At 45.8% G+C, this 17695-nt stretch overlaps 1 protein-coding gene across 2 annotated transcripts in view; it reads left to right on the plus strand.

The window, feature by feature from the left end:
- Positions 1 to 720: 720 nt before the first annotated feature.
- Positions 721 to 17695, plus strand: part of unc5cb (unc-5 netrin receptor Cb) — a 102557-nt gene continuing 85582 nt past the window's right edge. The window contains exon 1 of one of the 2 annotated variants that reach the window (XM_084035591.1): positions 721 to 1369. In XM_084035591.1, the coding sequence (XP_083891717.1) occupies positions 1258 to 1369 (112 nt within the window). In that variant the 5' untranslated portion in view covers positions 721 to 1257. The remainder of the gene's footprint in view (positions 1370 to 17695) is intronic. The other variant, XM_084035592.1, reaches the window with a different exon arrangement.

Consider the following 17695-nt stretch of genomic DNA (forward strand, 5'->3'; position numbering starts at 1 on the left):
AATCCCTTAAAAAATAAATTCTCATCAATCCTGGATAGAGATTCTGATACGGGTATCAGAATCTCGTTTTTCTCCTTTCCTGACACTTTAATCACCTCATCTCCCACTCCTTTTAACCTTTGACCCTTTGGAGGGGGCTCCACCCTTATGTTGGGAACCACTGGGCTAACTGGTTAAAACTAGCTTCAAATGCATCAGTATTCACAAACCAATAATGACATTTATATTAGTTGCAGGAGTTATTTTACATTGTGGTAGTAGCGAAGTAGGCTACATCTAGTACTTCTAGTACATCTAGTAGTTCTTCCATCACTCACAATAGCCCTCTAACAAATGCTTTACGCTTTTATGCACAATCAAAAAACATTTTTTCATGAGACGTGATACTTTGATTCTGCACCTTTCTGAAAGCTCTGTGGATGTATTATTTTTAAAAATTGTTTGTTTAAATAAAAATGTTATCAATATGACCTTTAACTATTATTTTGTTGTATTTTGTGTGTCATAAATGGTGTGATAGATGTTCGGCAGACCAAGTGAAATAAAAAACAACAACATTTTGAGAGGCAACAATAGAGCTGTAGGCATCACTAACTCCAACGACACCCGTGTGTGCATTGAACCCCAAAGCCTTCCATGAATCACACAGTGTCTGATGAACGCCATCCGTTCCTCCGCCTGCTGTCCGGGCCAGGTTTTGATGCAGCGCCACCACTTGCCGGAGCACTTGGATTGGCTGAAGGAGCAAGGTAGCCCGCAGAGACCGCTCCTTCCCCCGGATCAGTCCCGTCAGTGGAGCGCGAGGCGCGGCGCACGCACACACACGGCTCTACACGCGTGAAAGGTGCGGACGGAGCGCGGACTCAGCGGAGGACTTTGGTGTTTTTGATGCGCGTGTGTGCGGGGACTAATCGGAGCATGAATTTGCCGGCAGGTCATCGATCCACACCTCTAGACAGACCAAGTGAACCTTTGAGGGGAGAAGCGAACGGGGACAGATTCTAATGCAACATCCTTCCTGACGGAGGGCGATGCAGCCGCCTCTTGTTCCCTAAACTGTCACACTTTATATGACTGCAAAAAGCGCTGGATCTATTTTCTGAAAAGACATCTTTTTTTTTTTCTTGCGCTCAGGTTTTTTTTTTTTTTTTTTGGAGGGGCATTTCGACAGCAGCGCGACAACAACGAGCGACGACGGTGCGTGTTTGAGCGCATTTGACTCGGACTTCTGCTCAGAGCGGAGTTTGACTCCTCATCATGGGCTTCGGTGTGCGCACTCACAGAGACGGAGGAAGAGTGCCGAGACCCGAGATGCTGACCGTCTGCTGGCTTTTGCTTTTTGTCCTGGTGGATCTCGGGGTGGCTCAAGGTAAAGTTTAAAAGTCTTGATCTGTGAACTTGGCTGTAGTCTCTGTAAAAAGTTGTGTAAAGTCCTGTAGTCTCCACAATAGTGGAAGGTCAGGAAAAAACACCTGAAATCAGCTCAACCACACTGTTAGTAGAAAAAAGAATGATACAAAACCCACCAAGTCCTAACCCAAGTCACCAAGAAGGCCGAGTCATAATAATGTTGACAAGCTTGTGGGAAACGGTTTAATTCAAGAGAGCTCATTTAGCTGGTTTCAGTTGTGTGAACCACAAATGGCCACAAATCGCACCATCACATCTGTTTCTCGAGGAAAAGTGCCGTACTGCTCTGACAGTGGTCCAATCCAAATGGAATCCAGCCCATATTTAGGTTGTTCATGTTCCAATCAACCCGAATTGATCCCTAAAGATGGTCACGCAGGAATAGATTTGCTGCAGTAAAAAAAAAAAAAAAAGAGTCTGAATGATACTGGGAGTAAACTGTAATATGAAGACCATTCTCTACTCTAGTTATTATAAACCAAATTATATTTAAATTCTGGCTCATGACCCGGTTCCTTAAGCTACCAGTTTAGTTTCATGAGGACATCTGCTCGTACTGTGAAAACCTGCTCCACTGAGGGGCTTAAATTTCATTAATTTGCCTTTTCCCCGGGTTCCCAGGTCCAAACAATAATCCACAAAATGATTACTTCTTTGGGTAATCTTATTTTGACATTCATATGAATAGTGTCGTTCTAAAATGAGATGTCCATTCTTTGGAAACAAGCTCATCCTTAAATAATGATCATTGTTCGAATCCACTGGGGCTATTATAGCGATTTTAGAAGTCTTGGCCCGGGTCATTTATTAGGATACATAATCGGACAGAAGGGAGTTTCTGAGGCCATTTTAATCTCTAACTGTTTGCAACTTCAACTAGAAAACACCTTTTTAAACAAAAAACCTTCAGGGCTTTCCCCCTCAGAGTAGAGTCGTCAGTTGAAAGACATTTTCCGTTAAAACCTTACCGGCTGTCAGTTATGGAGAGCATTGAGATAATGCCACAACACCTGAAGCCATTTACTTAATCTGCTCTCTCCTGAGTGGGATTGTCTGTCAAACAAAGGGAGCTCGGAGGAAGCCATCTGTGTGAGGGCGAACGTTCAGTATGTGTCTGTGCGTGTGTGTCAGATGCCAGATGAAGTGTGTTTGCCTCTCGAAAATTGAGGTAGGTGGTCTGCCAGCTCTTTGTGGAGCGAACCACGGATGAATAACGTGATGAGATGGGAGGAAACGAGCAGATTCTGGCTTTGCAGACAGACCTCGGCGAGGGAAGGCACACACTGGCAGATTTTTTGCAATGATCTAACATCTTTTTTTGGGCTGGGGGGGGGGCTGAGGCTGCTCGATCAAGAGCAAGGCGAGCTTTTAAATTGTAGGTCCAAGCACATCCTACATGGAAGGGGGTCCGTGAGCAACCTTATCTAGCTGCTCCAGCTCCTACATAGTTAATGAGTGAAAGAGGGAGAGGAAGAATAAAAAAAACAGAAAAAAAACCAGCACAGGTCCGGTTTCTGAAGGGCAGGGTGAGATGACATAATACCCGTTCCAAAAACCCCCAGAGAGCCCTGTGTCATTGACTGGATTGGGAAACGGGAACAAGGTCCTTCTCTGTCCATTAAGAAGTCAATACAGCAGGAGAACATTGTTTGAGACTAATTAATGGGCCCCTGCTATTTTTGGGCACTGATGAGCTCCACACATTCCCCCAAATCGCTGGAGAGTCACTTCTTCAGTGTAAAACTACTGGTGATTAAAGTGGCTCACTTACCCGGGCGCCCCTCGGACACCCCTCCTTCCCGTATGTTTGTTTTGGACTCATTTCACCATCTTCTATCCATACTTTATGTACCTTTTCATCCAGCGTATTTTTTTTCTTTTACTTCCCGACTTTACCTTTGGGAGGACTCACTCTCACACCCCCCCATCTACAGACAGAAGTGAGCGCTGGGAAATGAGAGTGCTCATTAACCTGCTGAACTCTTGACAAAGGAGACAGGTTGAGACAGATATAAGCTGGGAGCTGCCAGAAAGGTAGCTGGGAGCGCTGTGGCAGTAGCTTGATTGGAAACCCTCGGTGCAAGAACAGATGTACTCCTGGTATTTCCAGCACAGCGGCAGAGCTGCAGAGTGTGTGCAGTGTCCGTGTCCGCGCGCGTGTTGTTTAAAAAAAAAAAAAAAAAAGTGGACGGAGGATGTCAAGTTGTTGTGGGAATATGTGGAATACTTCCTCATGATGATATGTGAGCAAAAAAAAAAAAAAAGACAGCAAGAGATGTTTTAAAAAAAGTTATTTTTCAGGGGAGTGAATGTAAAAACAGTTTGTAGGTCTAGTGGTTGGATGTGAAGTATTAGAATTTGTTATCCATCAAACAGAGACTGACTGGTGAATCGTGAAAAACTTGCACTTTCTTTATTGATTTCATGTCAAATCTGCTTCAGGGAGGAAGTAGTTGTAAGGAAGAGGATACAGGGTCACGCAGCATTTCTGAACCGACTGTAGATGGAGACACATTGGTTTCATGTGTTGTGTGAGAGAGGAAATCACATTCAAAGGTGTTTTTTTTCCTTTAGGGATTCCTTTTTATAATTTTTATTATAAGCGATAACTGCTTAACACTGACTTGCCTGTACAGAATGACTGTGTTAGGCGTTGGATACAAATATAAAGTCCAACCCAGGGTAGTGGCCTTCCTGGGATTAGTTCAGTTTTTCCACAATGCTGCTCTTATGTCCCGCTCTTCCTCTTCCACAACGTTCCCGTCTCCCCCCCACTTTCTGATGATGTGCCCTCTGAGGATTGTTTGCGGAGGGAAAAGTTAAAAGTTCCCTTATTATATACAATTTCTAAAATATCTCAACTCAGTAAGAAGTTGCTATTTTCCACATAACGACGTTCCCCCTTTTCATACTGATTCGAGCGCTGCTTTAAGAGTTCAGGTAAACGTGAATGTTATTTCTATCATTATTATTCTAACAGGCTTCCCTGTGGCCTGACAACTGGCTCCTCCGGGGCTGCTAACATTACAACCGTTGCGGTCATTCTATAAACAGGGCCTGTATGCACAATGAGCACATTGTGTGTTGCGGAGCAGAACTTCTAAATTACCCTCTATGATAGCCCTTTGCCAGCGCCTGTGAGCTGGCGACGTGACGCGCTTAAAGTCAGGCAATTTGATGTAATTGGAGGAAATTAAGATTCGGTAATGCGCTCCCCTCCGTACAGGTGAGGGAAGAAGGCAAAGTAAACAGTGTGTACAGAGTGGTCCGGCGTTGCCGAGCGGGGGTCGGAAGGTGCACGGTGGTTGCTAGCGCTGAGTGGAGACGTCGGAGTCAGTGATAATTACTGTGGAAAGTGGCTGCTGCTGAGTTCGCTTCCCTGCGCCACTTGATGTCATATATTATTGTTGTGATGGCAAAAAATATACACGGAGCTATTTTGGAGCTGGAAACGGTTCAACGTGTCATGTGGCGGAGGCAAATGTCTTGTGATGTGCCGGTGGAGGCAAACGCAGCCGCTGTCATTGTAGCCAGGAGTTTAGAGAAATACTGAGGTCAGCTCAAACATTCAAACGTCCCCAAAATGTTTGACCAGCAACCGAAAGGTCCTTGAAATAGTCTGATTATTGTAGATTTTTGTACATTTCATCTCCCTTTTATAATGGTGTAAATTCAGCTTAGAGCTTTCCTCACACTGATACAAGAGAAATTTGAAATGCTTGTATTATACAGGGTCGCCCATAAAGTTTAAATAATTTGTCTTGTCTTTTATAGCGCCAAAATACATTTCACCTGGGTAATTCGGTCACATAATGTAATCGTTGCACCTGGTCAAAATGTATTACTGATGCATTCAAATAGGAAAAAACAGAGGATTCTGTCTGAAATCAAAATATTAGAAATTTATGGGCAACAGTGTTTTTGATCCGACTTGATTAAATACAGCCCGAAAAGTCTTTTAAACAATGTATTTTGAATGAAAGCAGCCCCAACACACACTTCATCCTGCTGCGGCCTGCCTGCTCTCTCTATGACTGGGTCAGGCCTGTGAGTTTCATGAGCCTCTGTACGCTGAGGGTCATACACAGGTTACTTCTATGTTTATTCACTTACCAGCCATAAGATAACGGAGGCAATCGCGGGATCACATGTCACATGAAAATCCATCTTTCTAAGTAATGCGTTTGTGTCCGGAAGCCAGAGCACAGACCGATCATTGTCCTGTGAGGAGCTATCGGCAGCTATACGGGCGTGGCCAAGGTGTGTGTGATGCAACCGAGGTGACTGTTCGTTGAAAACATCAATGGTGGCTCCTGAAGAGGTCGACAATGATGCTGTCATCAGTTATATAACAACTGGAGAGTCTTTCCTCATTAAAATAAAAGCAGAGAAACCGGAGGCTTTTCTTGGTGCGAAGAGACGTTTTTTGCTCTTCTCCCAACAGATGGTTCATCCAGTCGCCAGCCACATATTTTTATGAAAGCGCCTGCCCTTTTTTTCCCAAACAGTTTCCTACGCGGCTTCAACAACAAACCATCCGGAGGGTCAGGTTCGTGGAAAGATGCCTTTTTCCTAATGAGTTTTGTGAAAGCAGAGGCTCGCAAATAAACCCGACTTGTTTGGGGGAGTCTAATACCGATTTCAAGGTTCCTATGATCTCTGCTCCTCCCGGAGAGGCCGCAGACGGGGGAAAAAGAGTTGCAGTGGTGGGAGTGAGGAGAAGAGGGTGATCGCAAGGACACACAAGAGGCAAATGGGACAGAAAGATTAGTGGCGAGGAGTGGAGAGGACGCTGAGAGAGAGAGAGAGAGATGGAGCGAGGACAGGGACGGACAGGGGAGGAGAGGAGAGTGTGTCATTAATCACCCTGTGTGACACTCTCAACTACAGGGGAGCTTCACGGTGCAACATTCACTTCTATTAGCAGTCCATTAGCAGAGCCCGGCACAAGTAGCAGCACTTGACAGGCAGGCCTGTGCCAGAATGGCTGACCTGTGTCTCCACACAATGTATACCACGCCACCGAGATAGTTGGTGTGTTTGCTAAGAGTTTTTTTTTTTTTGCGACAGTAGGGGAAGTCAAAGTGCACCACTGGGTGTGAATTACCGGGACGTATTGTGGCAAGTTTTGCTTTTCAGGCCTTTGGACAGCAAATGAAAATAATTGTGTAAAAAGGTCCCACTTTCAATTACGCTACTGGCTCAGATTGGGCATAATGATGGTAAAGATGATGGTGGCGGCCTGATTTCCTACCTGTGATATCGCCCTCTGCCAGAAAATGGCTCTTCAGAGTAGAGGTGGCTGATGCATTAGAGGTACAGTCATTTCTCATTCAAAGGCTTGTTGGCCTCTTACTAGCCAAGAGCTCGGTGATTACAGGATATCAGCCGGGGGGGTGGGGGGTGAGGGGGGCGGACCACTGTCCCTGCTCTTGATCTACAGTTCATTTATGATTAGAGATCAGAGCCGACAGTCAGAAAATCAGGGGCTGAGGACCAGAGCCAAAGGGGGAGAGAGAGAAGTGATTACGAGTTAAGTGGCCCTTCCCATGCCATTATAAGCAGCAGGGCTGACAGAGCACATCATGACTGAGTATAAGTACACACTCCACTTCTGCCCTTTAATTTGGCATCGTGGCCTCCCCTGGTGCTCAACCGCTAATGTCCTTGCTACATTTTTGTTTTCCTAACAGGAAATCAGTCAAGGACATGTCATTACAAAGGCAGGTAAATAGGAGTATGAGTTACTAAAAGATAGCAGGGTGGAAGGAACTTTAATCTTAATGGTTATCACTGTATTTTTTGGTTTTCCTGCATTTATAATGTTTGTATCCTGGTGGTTTGGGAATATAGTCCCTGTCTCTCAGCCGCTTTTCTTAATGTTCGTTATATAATCGTGTCATAATCGTCGTATTTTAACTGACGGCAAAATGTCCTGTACTGTTGCCATACATGCTATTCTACCTAGAAAAGAGGATTAGGGTGCAAAATAGACAGAGTTAGTTGGGGATTTGGGATGCTGCTGGAATGCTGCTCCTATGCACACAGACGCTATAAAAAGCTCAAAGTGCTGATGAGCAGTAAAAGGCCGAGTCAGTGGGATCGCTGTTATTTCCCCAATGTCCTTTAACGGTGTTCCCCGCAGTCGTGGTTTTCCTGTCCCAGCATGGAGCGTGGAGCCGTCTCGCTGCCTCCGACATGGCAAGCAGAGCCCTAACATGACACAGCATGATAATAGAAGCTCCGACAGCAGGCCCCGACATTTAGGCCCGACATGCCCCGCTTGCAGTTTGGAGGTGTGAGATAATCCTAGCTTATCTCAGGGAAAAATGTGCTTGTTCGCTTTCCTCATCAGCTACGAAAAGGTTGATACCACTCTCAAGACTGGAAACGGGTGAGACGGTTAGCCTGGCTCCGCCCACAGGAGCACAATCTATATGTAGTGTGCCTTAAAGGTGCTGGTAGACAGATTTAGTACTTCCAGAATAATGTTTGTCAGTCAATAATAATAATTAAGTCTTCCAGAGCTACTGCTGATCTCGCAGGCTGAAAATATGATAATTGCACACCCTCAAACTACACACGGAGTACTTGTTACAATTACAAATCTAGCCAATGTCTTCTATAGATGATGACATCATCAAACACCGCTCTCAAATCAGTAGTGAGCAGCAGGAATATCTTCACCTCAAGGTGCTCTTTCAATCCTCTGCCGCCGCCGGGGCACCTTTGATGTTAAAGCCAGGCTATATGTTCAGATCCGATGAAGGCAAAGGGGGGGCAATGTACCACTGAGGCGGTAATGAGTGAGATGATATCAACGGTGACTCACAACACCTGAGTCATACGCGCAGTGTAGAGGCTCTGGCAATCACCTGGATTTTTCCCCCCCCGTCTCTATGGAAATCCAGCCTCTGCTCTCCAGAATGGAAATCCAGCTGCTATCTTTCCCTCTGTTCTGACTCTGATTGACAAAGCTAAACCCCTTAATCCTGGCTTTGCCCTGTCTTGTGCTCCGAGCCGGAGCCTCGCGAGTGGAATGGGACTAAAGCAAATATGTGAAATCCCTCGCGGAGAATGGAAACAGCATTCATCTGTAATAAGTCATTTGTGTTTTGTCAAACCCCTCAAGTGGGTACATTCATATACGCGTTTTTATATACCTGCAGACTGAAACGTTTACTCCATTTTGTTGCGGTATGTGTCACCCGGCCGTATTGTGAAACCCGCTGGTGGTTTCCAGACGCTGCACTAATGTCTGGTTGGGGAGGGTTGTGGTCTATGTATGTCAGCAGAACAGAGAGAGGGGAGGGGGGGGGGGGGGGGGGGGCAGGTATGGGACCACTGGTCCCGACTGAAACATGAGAGCAGGAGACCCACGCTCCCCATTTCCTGTCTCCACTTTATCAGCATCTTGCTCTCTGTTATTTCTGGGCTTTTAAAGCATCCGATGAAAGCCCTGCCACAGATAAATGTTTGTGCCTCCTTGTTTTTTATGGGGCTCAAATGAGGGACGTTATACGCCTGCCCCCACCCCCTCTTTCATTCTTTTTTTTTTTGCTCCATTCCTGTGTCTGCTTTGAGATGCCACAAGAGAAGTTATAGCCTCTGGTTTACATTACGGTTCCTTTGAGATGGGCTTGGGACGCCTATAAGGACAATGCTTGTTCTTGTTCTTCTAAAATAAATGCCTTTTTGTTTTTTTTAAAAAGACATAAGGGAAAGGGCATGAGAGGAAAACGCATAATTTGACCACGCCACATTTGTGCTTACTTTGTAAGAAATCCGATTCGTTCAGAGGTTATATTCTTTTTGAAAAGAACAGTCTGCACCCTTTCACCTCTTATCACCTCACACAATATTTTCCTTCAGACTCACATCATTCAGTCTGCTTCTGTTTTCTTAGCTTTCTGTATGAGCATATTGTTGCGTGTGTGTGTGTGTGTGTGCTCTTGTTTGTCCGCATATGGCGGCACAGTGCGTGCGTACGCATGCGTGTGTGTTTATTCAATAATAACAGAGTCCGAGAAAGTCTGTTTCAGATAAATCTGTGTGAATACCAGACCATTCATCCCCAGGAAATCAATCTTTCTCATAATTCCCCTCATTTTTCTTCCATCTGTTATCTACCGAGCTGCCAAGCAGACTTTTTAAACAGAGCACACCATTACCAGAGGGCAGAATTAAATGTGTGTCAGAATGCCAGTCTGTAAAGTTGTTGTTGTGTTTTTTTTCTTTTTTTTCCGGAGTTAAATGAGGTGCTAAATTAAAGCTTCACAATCGGCATGCACTGTTGTATGATTAAACCCCGCCAGCCTCTGTGTGCTCCGGTATGACAAGTCAAAATGTGTGTTAGGAGTCAGGGGTGGTTTTTTTTAAAAAAAAAGAAAAAAATCGGGTTTGTGTTGGAGGGCATATGATGAATGGGTGTTTGTGTCTCTTTTTTTTTTGTGTAATTATTCCGTACAAGTCTCAACAAACACTGCGGGAATTCATCACCAGCATCTCAGAAGACATTTTTGTTTGTGCTGCCAGATCTGAAAACAGAAGAAGAGTTCTTCACGACCACCGGACACCCGACTGCACAACCGCTTCTCTTCCTTCTTGGCGTCCAGTAATGGTTTACAACTGGAGATTGCTTTTTGGGTGTCAGCACTTTCCTATGTTTGTACAGTGTGTGTGTGTGTGTGTGTGTGTGTGTGCCATATCTCCACAATCAGTCCCCAGTGACCCAAGCACTGGCAGACAGTGTTTAACTGGGGCAGCCTCAATGGGTCTCATTCCAGACAGAAGCCCCACAGTGAAGGGTTACTTTATGACTCCTAATATGTAAAGCACACTGTGGAAGCTGCTACAATGTGTGTGCTTGCCAGAGAAGGCAAAAAAACTTGACTGTACTCTTCTGATTCAGGAATCTGTCAACCGAAAGGTGCCGCTAACGTTTAATATCGAGGGTTTGAAAGCGTTCCATCACTCGGCGAATACTACGGAGATGAGGAGCTCTGAAAGTTCACTGCTGTAAGTGTCAGAATTATTAATGAGCTCCGGTCCCCGCTTGTCGTACACGATGTTCTAACGTGAAAGAATCGAGTTAGGTTGAGTCACATTTTTTTTTTTACAAACAAGCGTCTGAAGTGCCGTGCGTGTCATCGTCGGCGTACAGTGAACGCAAATGGTCTAAGTTGTGTGAGGCGAGGGAAGCAGAGAGCAGCTTCCAGCTGTGCGTTTGCCCCTTTTAAGGAGCTAACCAAACAGTAGACAGAAGGTGAATAATGGATGTTGTTGTGGTGAAGGCTCTGAGATAAAGAGAGAGGGGAAGAGAATGCAGTTTTTTTCCCTAAACCAGGTCAAATGTCTAAATTGGACCTATTTTGTATACCGATTCCCGGGATTCCCACGTTTAACATCCGCGGCCCCCCCGGCGAGTTCAGGCTCGGCATATTGGTACGGACATTTATGGCACGTATGCTGCTTTCAGACCACACTGAGCTGCCTTCAGATTGGAATGAGCCCTCAGGACCATCACAACATGAAGGATCTGCATTTACAAATACCCTTTCAATCCAATCGATGCACTTTTAATGGCGTGTCTAACTACTGCCATTATTAATAGGGATCATAATGAATGATCTGTGCATACGTATTACTTTTTATTAGCGGTATCTGGAGTTACATTACCCATTAGTTAGGGAGTAACGGGGGAGGTGTACCCCCCCACCCACCCTCAAGTCAAGTTAATGGAGAAAGGAGATCTGAGTTTGAAAAAAGAAATGGCCTAGCTTAGCGAGATGACAGGCTTGTTTCTCTAATTCCAGACCTCAATAAACTATGAGCCCATACAGTACACAGCTGCACTGGAGTCAGCACACCAGCCGTAAACCGATACGCCGTAATGGCTTGCTGCAGATATGCTGGAGCATGTGCAGCGGAAACCGATAATTCAGTGGTGACACACCATACATAGGGGTTCCCATGGTTTTTTTGGGCTGACGTGAGGTAAGGTGATCCGTCAGGTAAAAGAAGCAGAGGGGGGGGGGGTACAGCGGAGAGACATGGAGGGGGGAGGGGGCGACGCAGGGTAACTCCTTGCTGTGAAATGGCAGCAGATGATGATGGTAAATCATACCTCCTGATGAGTTTCTCTCAGTAGCTGCTTGTTTAAACCCTACACACATGCATTCCTTAGCCCATCCAATTTACAAAGCTGCACATTACTAAATTACTGGTTTTTACAAGTCTGCAAAGGCTGCTAGTTTTTTCTTTTCTTGTTTTATTTAGCAGTCCCGTTGTATCTGGGATGTCGCTAACAAAAAGCGATGGTACCGACCAAAGGAAGAAGGAAGGTGGAGAGGAGGAATGAGACGGAGATAGCCACTCCTAAGCCGCATGACTCTTACCCACAGGATGAACAGGCTGAGAGCATCCAGGATTCAGGCACAGCTATTCTGAGCTGAGCTTTGTGTGGCTTTTTGTTCGTGGAAACGAGACACAAAAAAAATCTAGTAAACAAATACAATGTTGAACAAGCCGATGTGTTGTAAGGATTGGGCAGCTTTGGGCATGACCGACTCGCATACATACACATTTCCACCCCGCTGCAATTTTCTTGGGGTGTAATCTGAGTCTCATTGTGTTGCTTTCCCTGTGGAACACCAGATACCAGTGCAACCTGGTTTGGGTTTTTGACTGGCTGTGTTTTTCCTCGTTGGCGTGTTGTTGCCACGTTGATTGAATTTGAGGGGAGAGAGTGACATGAGAAACCGGATATTTACGCTGCGGCGTCCCATTTTTTGGTTGCTTTTTGTCGTAGTTTGTTTTAATGAGAGCTCGAGAGAAACGCGGACGCACCGTCTGAGGAATTTTCGACGAGGGCGCGACAAATCCAAGGAGTGTCAGCGGTCGCTCTGTTAACACGCCACAGCGTCTGAGGCCGGCGGTCACGGAGTCGAAGGGATTGGTCATAGTTCCAACACACACACACACACCCACACACACACACACACACACCGGGGTGGAGGAGTGGGAGGACTAAAGTGGTCAGCGCTGTGATGAATGTGTCACAACGATGAGAATGTAGCTGACATCAGCGGCTAAAGGTTTTCTCTGGTCACATCCAGCTTTCTTTTCCACTCTTCTCCCCCCTTTGACTCCCTTATCTCCCACTTTTTGAAGAGGCCGGGTGTCGGATGAAAAAGAGAGTTTATGTAAAGGTTTACAAGATTATATGTGACTGTGCGGCCCCAATTACACGCAGACAAACTATGTCCTTTGTATCAGGGTGGTCTCTTGGGAGCGAGCAGACATTTTTAATTCAATCAGTTGCAAACAGCAATAACGCCTCCCCCCCCCCCACCCTTCTAACCCAAACTCACTCATCTCACTTCAGTGATACAATTACCAGGCTGAGCCGCGTCGGCCATGTTGTTGTGATTATATGTGTTTACATGGGAGGGGAGGTGTTTACTGTGGAAGATTGCGGCCCCGTTCCTGCTGCGTGTTTAGCTACTGGAGAGAAAAGGGGGCCGCTGTGAGATTTAATTTATTTATCATCTCGGGAGCGGAGTTCTAATTATTCTCCGACCATGTTGTTTCGTCCTGAGTCCGTGAGAGTCTTGAGATGAAGGACACACGGATGAATGTGTTTATATGCCAGGAGGAATCTGTACCGTGAACTCCTGTACTTCTCACTGAATACAGTGTGTATTTACTTTGCTTTTGATGCTTTGTGAACTTAGAAACATGGAGATTTTTGTTTGATTCACGGTATGTTGGAAATGTAAAACATACTGTAGTATTTTTATTTTATTCTCCCAAATACTAAAACTGTAGAGCTGCTGAGTAAAATCTTATCTACAATGTGAACGGAAAGTACGATTAGAATGCTGAGCTATTATATAAATAAAAGAATAAAAAAAGCTGGATTTTACATTTGTAAAATTACGTTTTTACGTTGCACAATGCGATCCATAAAGTAGTTTTTGAGTAATTGCATCCACAATCAGTCTCTCAAATAGCACAAGACTTTTCAAAAGGGCAAATCGAATCATTTGTCCTTCGTTTCATATTTTTAAGTACCCGTCCACTGCGTCGTCCCATTACTGCAGCGGTCTGGTGATAACGTTGCCTCACTAATCTTACTGATGGTCACATTGCCTTTTCAGGCCCCAGCACTCTGTTTTATTGGTGTAGCATTATGCACAGTGTTTTGACCATTGTTTACTCCACAACATGCCACTTGTTATCTTCCAAAGCAAATGGCCACGTCTTTACCAATCACGTCTGGCTTTTGTCTACTCTCCCCCCCTCGCCACTGGATGAGCAGCCATTTAGTGCAAGGGTCAGGCTTGTAATTGACAGCCACCACTAAACAAATCCGCCCGGGCTCGGCGGTAGACCAACCCCCACCTCCCGCAACCCCCACCCCCCTCCTCCCCGCTACTCTAATCTAACTAATGCACCCATGTGTGTGCTGCAAAGTGAATTAAGCATAGAAAACTCAATACCTGATCCATCTGACGGAGCTGCCCGCGTGCACATTAGCAGTTTCTCTGCAGCCTCTGTAATTGTATTACACAAGTTGGCCCGCTCTAACGATCGGGCCTTACACACACTTACAGACTTATACACACTTTGCCTGTTGTCGTTAATCGCTGCGCTCGCCGGGGCCCCCGGAGGCGTGCAGCCGGGGCCAAGAAACGGAGCGACCGAGGAAGAGGTGGGGGGGGGGTGATGAGGCAAGTAGTTCAGCCTTCCCTCAAGGCTGACATGAAATGAAATCACAGCCTGCGTCTATGTGTGTGTGTGTTTGTGTGTTGAGAAATTGGTGCATTTCACAGCGTCTTCTGCTTTTTCTTTTTTTAAAGCTCTGTTGCCGGACTCTCTGTATCTGCCTCGTTGCCTTCTAATCAGCGCCTTTCTGGGCGCTCCCGCTGCGTGGCCCTGTTTCTGTTACTGCCTTTCACACATCCCCACCGCCTGCTATCTGTGTACTGTCAGCAGTCCTGCCCCCGGTCAGAGACCACAGCGTGATAAGATGAGCTTATGCTCTCCTCGGCCCCCTCGGCAAGGTCTGTGAAGTATTTTAACATTACGCCGCAGATAAGGGGCCTAGCGCTCGGGAGATGTAGATGTAATGAACAATATATTTCATTGCGTGATGTGGTTAAACGCATACCTGTGCTCCTTCGCTTGGACTTTATCAGCGAGAGGCCGGGGGAGATAGGGAGGCGGACAAAAAGCACTGAGAGGATGATTAAAGAGGGTTGTTGTGTTGATTTGGTGTGTGTTGCCATGCAGGCAACCATTCTCTCTGACCTCACTAATGGAGACTTCAGTTTGAATCCATGGAGAAGCTCTTTAAAATTTTATCCCTTCTAACAGGCTGATTTATAATGATGAGCCCCAGACTCCTCCAACCGCAGCAGCAGGGCATCACAAAGAGACCTGGGAAGCGAGGGAACTATATATAGCGAGACCGTGGAGGGCCTCGCTACGAGGCATGGGAGAATCCGGCAGAAAGATGGTGAAAGATGACCTCCCGAGCACAACCCAGCCCGAGGCTGACAACGTATAGATGCACTGTGTGGTCCGAGAGCCCTCCGTGACCTCTAGCTAACCGCTAAGGTCGTCCCCTGTACTCGCAGGGTCCAGTGATACCCTATACCTGCCAGATGACACTCCATGATCCATACCGGTTTGCGTGCATGTGTGTGTGTAAAAACCCCTCGGGGAGGACTTGTCAGAGAGGAGGTCGTCGGATCTGCCCCCGTCTGACGTGTGCACGCTCCCATTTGTCTGTGTGTGCACACCTGACAGGGATGGGCAGAGTTACCGTGCTTGTTTGAAAGGTCACTCCGTCATCGCTGGACTGCACTTTACAAGAACCGCTCTGTGGTCACCGTGAGGCAAACTGATCCCGGACAGGCAGAGGAGGGAGGAGGGGTTGAAAGTGGAGATGGGTGTTGTTAAGATTTGAACGGCATCGCTGCTTTTAGCAATACTCCTTATTGCTCCGGTATTGTTATTGGTTCTTTTTCAAGAGAGAATTAAGAAACAGAATCAGCTTTATTTTTTCATATGTACTGAATACAACGTTATCGTTATTGTGTGAGCGTAAAATAAAAGACTTGTAACGAACATTGTCGGCATCGACTCGTGTGAAGTTCAACCAAACTGCTGGGCGCCATCGTCACCAGTGGTAGGGTCACCCTCAGTGTGTGTCTCTTTGGGAAGAGCAGAACTGCATCATAGACGAACGTCTACATCAGAAACAGAGCTGGTGAGTTAAAACGCACAAACATAAAGTTTATGTAGCAATAATAATTAGGTTTCTCCCGAACCCTTAACTTCAGAGTTTATTGAAACACACAATGTGGCCCTGTTGAATACCGGGAGTACCCATCCCTAAAGAGATTACGTTCCGAAATATTGTGCCAGATTGAACAAAATTTCCAAAAGTCGTGAAAACAAAGTGCATTTACGACAACTGCTTCAATTTGCAACAAGATTGCATTATAAACGTGGCACCTATAACTTATTAAACGATATTTCATTGCGTTTTCCCTCCTAATAAGCCATTTATGAGACTAGAAGTAGGTTCCACAATGGGATCTTTACTTTTACATGTGATTTCATACAAATCATTAACAGCTTTACAAAAAAATAAAATAAAAAATGTATTCACTGTGTAAAACCAGGTCAACCTATTGTGTGAAAGTGGGGAAAAGGAGTAAGGGGACAAGACGTGAGAGAACAATGTCAAATTGATAATGTTTGGAAGCACAATTATCACTGGAGTGTAAAAGCTGTAGAGGTAGGAACTCATCCTCCTGTGTCTGCTGTGCACAAGCCAAATCTCTGAGCGACACTAATCCCACTGGTTCTGCTGGTTATCCCTCCTCCTCCCATCATCCCTCAGCAGGTATTCCCTCCCTGCCAAAGTTCATTTGCTGTCACCCGTCCCCTGTTCTCCCTCCCCCCCCCCCACCTCTCTTCCAGCACCCTGTTTGTTTTCACTGTTGTGTCTCGGTGACATTAGCCACAGTAATCCAATTGAAAGCTCCTCAGACCCGGAGCCGGATTCTGTGGGGTTGAGGCGTTTCCATGGGGATCTCATGGATTCCTAATTAAGCTCATTAAAGCTTGTTATTAAAGCTCGTTAAATCTCATCCTGACACGGTGGCGCAGCTCCTGGTGTCTAACTTTACTAATTCGTACACTAATGCCCCCATACACACTTACATGCACTCACTCACACATACAGACGGCATCAGTATAATGCATTTTGGTGGGTGTAATTACGCCTCTCAATAAGCCCTGCAGTTTTCTCTACTTGGTTTTGAACGGAATGGAAAGAATCGAGTGAACAATACCACTTAAATAGCCAAAACCCTGTTTGTGCTCACGCCGAGTTGATGTGAGGTTACTACTGTAAGCGGGGGAAAAAAGGGAGGAAAAAAAGTCCCCCAACGTTACCGGAGACAAACATCATTCATGAATGACAAGTTGGCGCCACGGGAGATATTTCAGTCAAGTGCGAGTCAGGGATACCTTCCTGTATTTTCCATTCACCGTGTTAGCGCGTGCCCTTTGACCTCACACGGATTTGCGCGTCAATTCCAAATATTGTTCTTTGGCTGAGGGGGGGAACAGTAAACCGTGATGTTTTTTTGGGGGGTCTTCGGGGGGCCGAGTGGAACAGTGTGTAAGTGAGTATGTGTTGAGAGAGAGAGAGAGAGACTTCTCACAACCTGAATCGGCCCTTTGATGCTGACTGGCTTTGACATCGACAATGTGGCCTTTCACAGCCCTCACCCACCTCTGAAGAGCAAACCAAGAACACACATGGATCCAGTCTTTCTCTCTGCTGCCACTCTCCTTAGTTTTATTTATTTGTTTAGTGCCCATTCACAAAGAAGCTGTCACTTATGGCTGAGAAGAAACAGAAAAGCGTAAAAAAAAGGAAGAGGAGGATGATGCGGATTGAGTTAAAAAAGAGACAATTGTTTTCCCAGCAGAACCGGTGGAGCTCGAAGATCGCGTTTAGTCCGCCGCAGGAATGACATCGTAAACAGTAGGGAAATGAAAGGATATTGAGCTGAGTATAGCAAAGAATGGGATCGGTTGGCGCTACAGGGACACAATAAGACTGTGCATATTCTAAGTGCCCCCACAGACTTTTCTTTTTTTTTTGTTTTTCCGCTTGTTCCCGTAAAATCTTCCCTTCTTTTGCCACTCGTGTCATTCCTCTGACATGAAAGCGATTTCAACCCTTAAGAGCGTTGTA

Source organism: Eutrigla gurnardus (genome assembly GCF_963514095.1).
Source record: "Eutrigla gurnardus genome assembly, chromosome: 19".
NCBI lineage: Eukaryota > Metazoa > Chordata > Actinopteri > Perciformes > Triglidae > Eutrigla > Eutrigla gurnardus.